The 9,556-nt window shown below is 47.8% G+C and overlaps 1 protein-coding gene and 1 non-coding gene across 2 annotated transcripts; both read left to right on the top strand.

Annotated features, from left to right (window-relative positions):
- The first annotated feature begins 2,130 nt into the window (after positions 1-2,130).
- TRNAE-UUC lies at positions 2,131-2,202 on the top strand. The gene has a single exon. It is a non-coding gene; the product is annotated as a tRNA-Glu (tRNA).
- Positions 2,203-4,095: 1,893 nt separating this feature from the next.
- LOC122647092 (ATP synthase protein MI25-like) lies at positions 4,096-5,726 on the top strand. The gene is made up of 3 exons (XM_043840608.1): positions 4,096-4,483; positions 4,559-4,583; positions 4,667-5,726. Exons 1-3 carry the CDS (start codon positions 4,216-4,218, stop codon positions 5,256-5,258), a joined length of 885 nt encoding a protein of 294 aa, XP_043696543.1. The 5' UTR covers positions 4,096-4,215; the 3' UTR covers positions 5,259-5,726.
- Positions 5,727-9,556: the final 3,830 nt, after the last annotated feature.

Raw genomic sequence — 9,556 nt, 5'->3', positions numbered from 1 at the left:
TGTTGAGGACAAGGGGAGTGCATGCAGGGCGGACCCTTATGTTAGTATCTTGACTCCTCAATTCATTAGATAGATGAGATCGCCAAGCTCTTGTGATCCACTGTCGAACCTATTCCAACGGCTTGAACTCAGATCGTCGGATTCGTATCAACAGATAGAAACTAAATAAATTTATTTAGCATATAAATGACGATCTGTTTTGGATTGAATTGCTCATTCAATAGGCCAAGATTATGCCCGTCTGTTGAAAAGCTCCGAACCTCTGATGGGAAAGCAGCGTATCTCACCACACACAAAGGGTTATTGAAAAGGAGGACGTCCGAACAGGAGCCAGCGGACGGGGCGCTTTCCCTAATTTTTAAAAAAAGCAACTTTTGTCTCCCATTTTTCAGGATTCGGCGGGCCCTTCACTCATTGATATAGTGAGGTCGCTCTGCTTCGTAGACAAGGCGGCTCGCCCCTATCTCTAAGGGGGCTTACGAACGAGTGGAGTCGCACGGAACGAAGGCACGGATTGGATTATATACCAAGTCTTTCCTATTCTCCTAGTCTCGCAGTTGTCAGCTCCAACGCTTTGGTTTTAGCTACTTGGCTTGTTTGTGTTCGGGCTTTCGAGTTGGATATCACCATATACTAGTGCTAGTGCGGGTGAAAGCCTCTATGGGAGAGGAAGGGATCATTGAGGGCATTCCTGGTCTTACAGTGCATTCATGCAGCAAGATTCAGATTGAATGGACATAGAGGGAACGGAGTCTAGTTCAGTTTTCTGGGTGAAAGCCTCGAAAAACGCTTCGCCATTTCCTAGCGCGCCCCGTATTTCATAAACATTTTATAAAGCGCGTTAGCGCATCCAGCAAGCTGAAAAGCCGTTGCGCGCTAGCGCGCGCATCCATTTTGAAGCATGCTCGCCTCGCGCGCCCCTAAACGAGTTTTGGTTTTCTTCGCTCCTTCGTTTGTGATCGTAGACCACCCTCCGTTTGCTTTAGCACGTAGTGAACTCTGCTTGCTGCGTCAGGTTAGCCGAAGAGGGAGGTTGTTACTAACCAACTGGCGCAACTATAGCTACTAGAGCTGCCCTAACAGAGCTTGCTACAAGAGCGGCGTCAGCTGATCAGCTACTAGTCTTTGAAAGGCGGCTACAACAGCTGCATTAGCATGAATGCCAACTGTCTTTGCTGCCCTAACAGCTCTAACCGGTATGAAAGTGGATTTTCATCACCTCTTCGGTGCCTGATCGTAGACCACCCTCCGTTTGCGCCTTCGGAAGTGCCAGAAGCCGCTCCTTACTGAACTCTTGATTGAGACAAAGACGTCTGTTCAGAAGTGTTTGTTGTTTTAAAGCCGAAAGCAGATGATAAAGACGTTCCAGTAGATTAAGCCGAGCTGAGTTGGAAAACTAGTCAACAGTTAAGCGCAGAAGAATGGTAAGGCGTACTGAGTTCGTGATTTATCGATTTGGTTTTTGAGATGCCCGGTTTTCTGGCTGCAAAAGGAAGAGCTTTAAGGCGAATGCCATATAAGAAAGACAAGATAGACTTTGACCAGAAAAAGCCCGGCAACATGACGTTCTTTCTTCTGTTGGGGAGCAGCTGCTAAAGGAAGAGGAAGAGTGAGTTTACATTACTACTGTTCACTTGTCCGAAAGCCAGGTCCGAAAGCTGCAAAGATACGGCTCACAACAAAGCCGTATCGCGCGAGTCACCTCGCACTCAGCAATCAAACTACTGCGCCCCTAACAGAGTCAAGGCAACGGTGCTCTACGATCAGCTCGACCACCGGGAGAGAGTGGTCTACGATCAGCTCGACCACCGGGAGAGAGTGGTCTACGATCAGCTCGACCACCGGGGGAGAGTGCTCTAGGATCAGCTTACTCTCCATTGGGCTCATCCGTTGCTTGGTGGGGGATGAAAGACAAAGAAAGGGATCAGGGGGCTTTATGATCGGAGAAAGGGAAGGGGCGTGGTTGGTGTGTCACTGGGTCGGTGGGGGAACCCTAGGAAGGGGGGACGACCCGCCGAATTCACATCAGAAATCGCCAACATGAACACAAACGAAATCTTGAATTGCGTATAGAAACAAAACGAACCACTTCTATTCTCGGAGCTGAGGTATATGAAGAATGGCTTTTTGGTCCCTTTCGTCCAGTGGTTAGGACATCGTCTTTTCATGTCGAAGACACGGGTTCGATTCCCGTAAGGGATAGGTACTCATTCCCGGCCGGCGGTCTCATTGCTGAGTGATCGCTCGCTATCTGGCTGGAAAAGGTGGTCCGGAAGCTTCCTCTCTCCCAGCAAGCAAGACGAGATCTAGGTTGGGTTAGGTCTCTCAGTAATGGACTTCCTTGAATTCTTCCTTAGCCTTAGATGTCCTTTCATAGATTCTCGAACCTCCGACAGAAAGAATCTCCATGCATGCGTTCTTTCTCTCCTCCCCTCAGCCACACATCTCTTTCGTTTGCCTGCTTTTGGCCGTTTTTGTTAGGCATTGAACCCCACCTTAGGTGCTGAGTGGTGTCCTCCCCTCCCTAATACCTAATACATAGTTCCGTCTATGGAGCCTAAAGCTTCAACCATGGCATGGCAGTAAGCAGTAAGTTGGCCCAGTCTCTCGCCGCCTTCTTCTGTGGCCAAGTGGAAGCGGGCCTACCACCTTTCTTTTTCAAGGTTGAGCTTGTTCAATTGAAGCTAATGCTGTGCCCTTGTTCAAGAGAAAGCGAGGACTTTCTTTTAGCTACCGGCCCAAACAAAAGAGATTAGCCTCTTGATCGATCGATTGATTAGATCGAAGGGTTGGTGTGGCCGGTACAAGGGGGGGTTGATTGAAGTGTGAGATCAGACAGACCGAGCAAGACGCTGCTGCAGGATTGGACGTCTATCTATCTCACCACGTCAATGACGGCGGAAGGAATGCCCTTCTTTCTTACGGCTCGTTACCGCAGCGCTCGTTCACTCCAAGTGTAGTGTCTTTTTCAACCAGTAGTGTATCAGCTCTGGCATTATTGAACGAAAGAGATGCCGGGTCGGTCAATTGCATTAGGTAGGAGATGCAGGACCTGTCAACACCGCAAGTGCATTCGCTATTCGATTCCATCCTCGATCCCACCTACCGTATGTATCTTCGGTCGGTATACTTTCTTCTCTATGTCGCCGTCTCATCAATGAGCGTAGATTGATAGAGATGGCTTTTGTGCTGGTCAATCTGTATCCCATTCTTCTGGTATAGTTTTGTTGGATCAAAGATCGGCAGGTGATCCGTCCTTTCTCCTCTGCCGTGGTTCATGCATTCTTCCTTCCACTTACTTGAATCAAGTTCCAAGGGTGGTCTACGATCAGCTAGCGCTCATCCGTTGCTTGTTCGCTCTGGAGTTGCTTGTTCCTTTCGGGCCATCCGGTTATTCATTCTCCACGACTGAAGTGGTTGGTCCACCAGTGACTTTCCATCTGCATTATCTGCTGTCGAGCTAGGTGGTACGGCTGGGCGCTACGTAAAGTCTAAGAGCAGGGCGGGTTACTAAAGTGACAACGCAAGGCTGCTGCTTCAGAGAATCTTTCAATAGACAGAGCTTAGTAGAGTGTTGAAGGGTTTGATAAAACTTTGGCATTTTCCTTTCTTTTGTAAGGAGCAGGACAGGATCGGACCAACCCAACCGGCGATTTCCGACAAGTCTTTCTGAATTTTTAGAGCATGAAGCGGAACTACAAGAAAGCTTTCTTTATCTTTATGGATAACCAATCCATTTTCAAATATAGTTGGGAAACTACCCCCAAGAGACCGTCGTTCGGTCTAACGGCTTCCATTTTTGGTCAAATCCTACTATTTTGATTTAGCAATGACCGCCTCTTTTTGGACGATAGGGCGCGAGCGGCGAATCTCTTGGTTTCCGTTTTTAACAAAGAAACGGACCAGGGCCTAATTATCATATATTCGGGGGTCTCCAACGTGTTGGAGGAGGCCGAAAGATTTTAAGATTATTTAATATAGCAGTTCGTGGAGTTTCTGCTGAATGCAACTCAGGAACCTCTGCGGACTATATCCCTTGAACTTCTATATCATTTTTTTGCCAAGTTAATCAAAGATTTGGAAATGGAGGGTTTCGCTTCTGTGCACTATCAAATGTTTATGAAACATTTGCTTTCTTTCGAAAGTTATAACATTTGAATTTCTCTTACATTCCACGTTCCCGAAACGGATCCTATCAAATATTTCACATTTTCTATGATCATCTCTATTTCAGGTATTCGGGGAATCCTCCTTAATAGACGAAATATTCCTATTATGTCAATGCCAATTGAATCAATGTTATTAGCTGTGAATTCGAACTTTTTGGTATTTTCAGTTTCTTCGGATGATATGATGGGTCAATCATTTGCTTCATTGGTTCCAACGGTGGCAGCTGCGGAATCAGCTATTGGGTCAGCCATTTTCGTTATTACTTTCCGAGTCCGAGGGACTATTGCTGTAGAATCTATTAATAGCATTCAAGGTTAAACATGACTCCGTCAGAGTTACAAAAGACGAATTCTAATTACACGTTCTCTTCTTTCTTTTGACTTTGCAGGGGCAGGGCCTTTCTCGCTGGGCGAGCGCATCCGATTCTAAAGTCCTTTCCTAAACCACTTCCCGTTCAGTTGCTGAAAGATAGATGCTTATAAGGTTTCTAAATGAGATTGAGTTCCACGGATATGCAGGATAGAAAGATGCTATTTGCTGCTATTCCATCTATTTGTGCATCAAGTTCGAAGAAGATCTCAATCTATAATGAAGAAATGATAGTAGCTCGTCGTTTTATAGGCTTTATCATATTCAGTCGGAAGAGTTTAGGTAATACTTTAAAAGTGACTCTCGACGGGAGAATCCAGGCTATTCAGGAAGAATCGCAGCAATTCCCCAATCCTAACGAAGTAGTTCCTCCGGAATCCAATGAACAACAACGATTACTTAGGATCAGCTTGCGAATTTGTGGCACCGTAGTAGAATCATTACCAACGGCACGCTGTGCGCCTAAGTGCGAAAAGACAGTGCAAGCTTTGTTATGCCGAAACCTAAATGTTAAGTCAGCAACACTTCCAAATGCCACTTCTTCCCGTCGCATCCGTCTTCAGGACGATATAGTCACAGGTTTTCACTTCTCAGTGAGTGAAAGATTTGTCCCCGGGTGTACGTTGAAAGCTTCTATCGTAGAACTAATTCGAGAGGGCTTGGTGGTCTTAAGAATGGTTCGGGTGGGGGGTTCTCTTAAGAATAAAGAAGACGAATAGAATCTAATTCATGTTCATGCTAACAGAAGAGCGGATCCAATACCAAGACGACTTCTTTCTCAGGAAGTGCAGCAAGTACTTGAGGAATTGGGGGATGTCATGCCCCACGAGTTAGTTGCCAAGTGCCCCCTAGGAGGGCAGTCTACCACAAGATCGAGTTGGAGTCTGGAGCCAAACCCCCTGCATTGGCTGGGTTTTGCAGATGGCCCCAGCAAAGAAGAAACTCCATGAGCGCCCTAGCTGATTGTAAATCGGGGCGCAGGAGATGAAATCCGGCCTTACTCGTTTAGGGCGACCCCCCTTTACTAAACCAAATAAGGGCGCTAGCTTTAGCTAGCGCGCCCAGCAAGCGGAGGGTGGTCGTAGATCACAAGCAATCCTTCCGCGCACGTTAGCACGCGCCTGAGCGCTAGCTGATCGTAGACCAAGTGCTTGGTTGCATGGGGCGCGTTAGCACACGCAGTAGTTTGATTGCTGCTAGCGCGGCGCGTTAGCACACGCAGTAGTTTGATTGCTCCAGAGCCCCTACTCGAGTAAGGCGCGCGAAGACGTTGCGCGTTAGCACGCGCATCCGTCTTCTTGCTAGGTGGGAATAGTTCAAGAAAGAGAAGGGGAAGAAGCGGGGTAGAGGAATTGGTCGACTCATCAGGCCCATGACCTGAAGACTGCAGGTTCGAATCCTGTCCCCGCCTAATCACAGTCTCAAGTTTGCCGCTCTTCGAGTAAAGAAAGAGATTGAGAAGCCGAGGACCAGTAGAGCCTGCGCGGCCGGTAACCCATTGGTGTAAGATCCTTTACGAACTGGAAGAGCAAAGCCAGACTTCTCGGAGGCTTAACGTAATTGATTGCGTCGCTTCAAGTGTGATAGTAGATCGAGAAAGCAGCGCCCAAAGTGCCAAGCATTCGAGGAACGATAGTGTCCCGCGCGGCCGGTCAACGTCTGGCTAAGATCCGTTCTTGCTTAGAAGCGCACAATCCATTTCGTAAAGCTTTCCACAGCACGGGAGATAAAGTTCTTTGATCAATAAAATTTTCTAACTAAGAAAGCAGTCTACTCATGTACTCTAGCTTCGCTAATGAGATAAGGTAGTTGGCTTACTTGCTTGTTAGAGGAAAGGTAGTTTACTACTTGCTGTTGTTAGAGAGAAGGGGATGCTTGTGTATGGATGAAACTAAGAGCTTAGGGTTCAGAGCGAGCTAGCGACTAGAGGATAATTAGTATCGGATAATCAGTAGGGTAGCCTATTCGTTAACTGGATCTCCTACCTCTACTTTTAGGGAAGGTTGTATTGAAGACACCACACTTAAGAAAAGAGCATATGACTAGCAATAGTCGTTCCCCCTGTCTCGCTCATCACTGCTTGCTTGAGATCCTGGTCTGCATCCAGAGAAGGGGCCAACGCTGTTCACGCCTTGCCCAGGCCGATTGGCAGCACTGGCCAACCGGTCCACGCTCCCGATCCCAAGTTGACATGATTGCCACAAGCAACCTAGCTTTGAAATCCTTTGCTTTCAACCGTTGATTTTGTCAAATGCTCGAGGTGGAAGCAAAGGATTAGTAGGAGAGTAGGCGCCAACCCAATACGAATGCCAACAATCTGGTCTAGTCAACTCGCAAGCAACTTAAGGAAACGCTACGCCATTCAGCGGGATGGATGGTCTATATATGAACACGGGCACAGGATGAGCAACTCTACCAGTCTTTTGTCAACTATCGTTGTTACGCATCCATTCCCGAGGCTGGAGCCTTTGATTAGTAGGGGAGCAGGCGCCTTACCAAGCGCACGTCCGGATTCGAGGTTTCAGCAAGCAAGCCACTTCGGAAAGGCCATTCCATGAGGCCTTGGAGAATGAGAATCACTATCCACGGAACACCACCTTCTATATCAATCATAGCAATCACCAAGTCAGGACTTGAAAATCAGCCAGATTCAGAGCGCGAAAACAGAAAGGATGGAGCCCCCATTATAAAACCGGTCAGTCACATCACGCTACCAAGATGAAAGCCTAAACGAAACCAATACGAGCAAGCAGACCAGCGACTAGAGGAGACGACCTGATGCCCGTCCTAACAGTCAGACAGCCCAGTGAGAACCCAGCTTGACTGCACCAAACTGAAACGAACTACTACCGAGGCGACGATCCCCAAAAAAGGGGGAACCATGACCGGCACAGGATCTTTGCAACCGCAGGGAGACGCTTTTGTCACTCGCTAGGAGGTCAGAAAAGAGGCGCTGCACGGGAAGCCTTTATTTGACTAAGAATCATAAAGAGAATTTTCTGCACTAAGCTTTCCCCACGGAGCGGTTTTGTCTGTATTAACTTTGCTTTGTTGTATCTTTTTGTTTTCCCCGGGTGTTCTTTGGAGACAGCGGGTCCGCTACCCGTTAGATCCAAAGAATACGGCTTATGCAAACGAAGATCTGGATTGGTTTGAGAAGTGGGTCGGACCCAACATAAGATTTTAGCGTCAGGCGTGGTACGTTTTAGCGCTAGTACTCGGACTTTCCAGTGAGGTGACGAAGGTTCTTATTCGGACAAGACATTGGAAAGCGGCCTACCTTACCAATGGGTGACGGGGAGGACTCGCCCGTTTCCAGTGATCACAGAGTCTAGGTAGTTCAGCTCCTTTATTTTTCGTTCGCGCCATACACGGCAACTTGGTACGGCCTATTCGATTGAGAGGCATTACTCTCTTACGAGCAACCGTATCCCACAGTATCCGTAAGCTTTCAACCCTAGGGAAGGAGGGAAAGAATCATTCCGTGAGTCGGCGGAACTTTCTTTGCCGCTCCAAGCCCCTTAGCAACGCTTTCATCCGGAGCGCAAACCTGCAATTATTCGATCCCCGATTGCATACGGAGCCCCTTTTTCCCGAGGGAACCAACGGGCCTCTTTGGTATTCCTGAGTGCAAACCGGCATTATTCGTCCGCTCGAAACGACTTGCAAAGCCTCAGTCCTTAGTCATTTGAAGATTTTAGGGAAAGGAGAGGAAAATTTTGATTGCCCTGAAGATCCGACCGAGCGACCGGACTCGCGAGGGAGGCATGAACTGCGAATGTAGTAACCTAGACTTGTAAGTGTCCAACCATCGAGATGTTTGAGTTTGAGGGGCTCGAGTGTGGTTGGCGAACTGCCTAAGCAAGTTCCATGTCCCTGAAATTCTCAGGCCGATGTATCGGGATTTGTTAGCCTGAATTTCAGACACATGCCGAGAAACTGAGGCGGGTGGGGGTACAATAGGCCCGAATTAGCGTCAAATCCGCATCTTATGGGCGCCAACAGTGTTATATCGCCCAGTAATGAGCCGCCCTGAGGTCTGAGACGTCCGTGAGAGCGTCTGATCACGTGTTGCCTAACGTGAACCGTATCCGTTCTCGCCAGGATACGGAGGGATGGGTGAATAAACTAGCCCTCCAATCCTAAGGAGAGAAGAGAAGCGCCTACATGGGTACTTCTCTTGAATCGCCATAAGACCAAAAGGGTGACCGGCACCACACAAAGTCCGAAAGGAAATTGGGGAAATATCCTTCCTCCCCTCTCGGACACGAAACCGCTTAGCAAACTCGAAAGCACCGACATCGGAAATCAACGATTTCAGATAAGATATCGGAACCTCAAGCTTACTAAGAGACTCCTCGTAGTGCCGGGCAACTACTGGATCTCCGATAACCACATCGTCGCCGAGAATGGCATAGTTGGAAAACCTTTTCCCCGGATACGCTAATTCAGCGCAATACCACACCAATACATGGTGAGATAAAGAGAACAAGGCCCAAGAAGAGTAATAACCCAAGGGTTGGCCCACAACAAAACTAATACTCCTAGAGGGACAACGTGCCCGTAAATCGAACAAGTTAATTCCCAATGTGGAGTTAACTACAGCTGAAGCCAACGAAGGCCCAAAAAGGCATTCAAACACTCGATAAATGAAATGCAACGGAAACCTATCCGTGGCAGATTTCAAATCGAAGCTAAATACATTCTTGAAACCTACCAACCGTTTCAAAGGTGCTGTTTGATCGAAGGTCCCATCATTGGGGATACGACGTAAAACAGCCATAGCCCACTCATGATAAGGATACAGCAACCTTTGTTTTGTATAGTTGCCAATGGCAAAGATTCTCCTCTTCCCAGCACCCTCACAAGCCATCCCTATACGACCACACTTAAACATCACGTCTGCCTGGGTAGGAGACGGGAGATAAGGACCAACACCCGCTCAAACCAATCCAAATCTGAGTTGGTAAAGCGAGTGTTATTGGGGTCGAAAGCGAACCGAACTCTATGGGGCCAC

The sequence above is a fragment of the Telopea speciosissima genome, unplaced genomic scaffold (assembly GCF_018873765.1).
Source record: "Telopea speciosissima isolate NSW1024214 ecotype Mountain lineage unplaced genomic scaffold, Tspe_v1 Tspe_v1.0012, whole genome shotgun sequence".
In the NCBI taxonomy this organism is placed as follows: Eukaryota; Viridiplantae; Streptophyta; class Magnoliopsida; order Proteales; family Proteaceae; genus Telopea; species Telopea speciosissima.
This window is presented reverse-complemented; position numbering and strand designations above follow the sequence as displayed.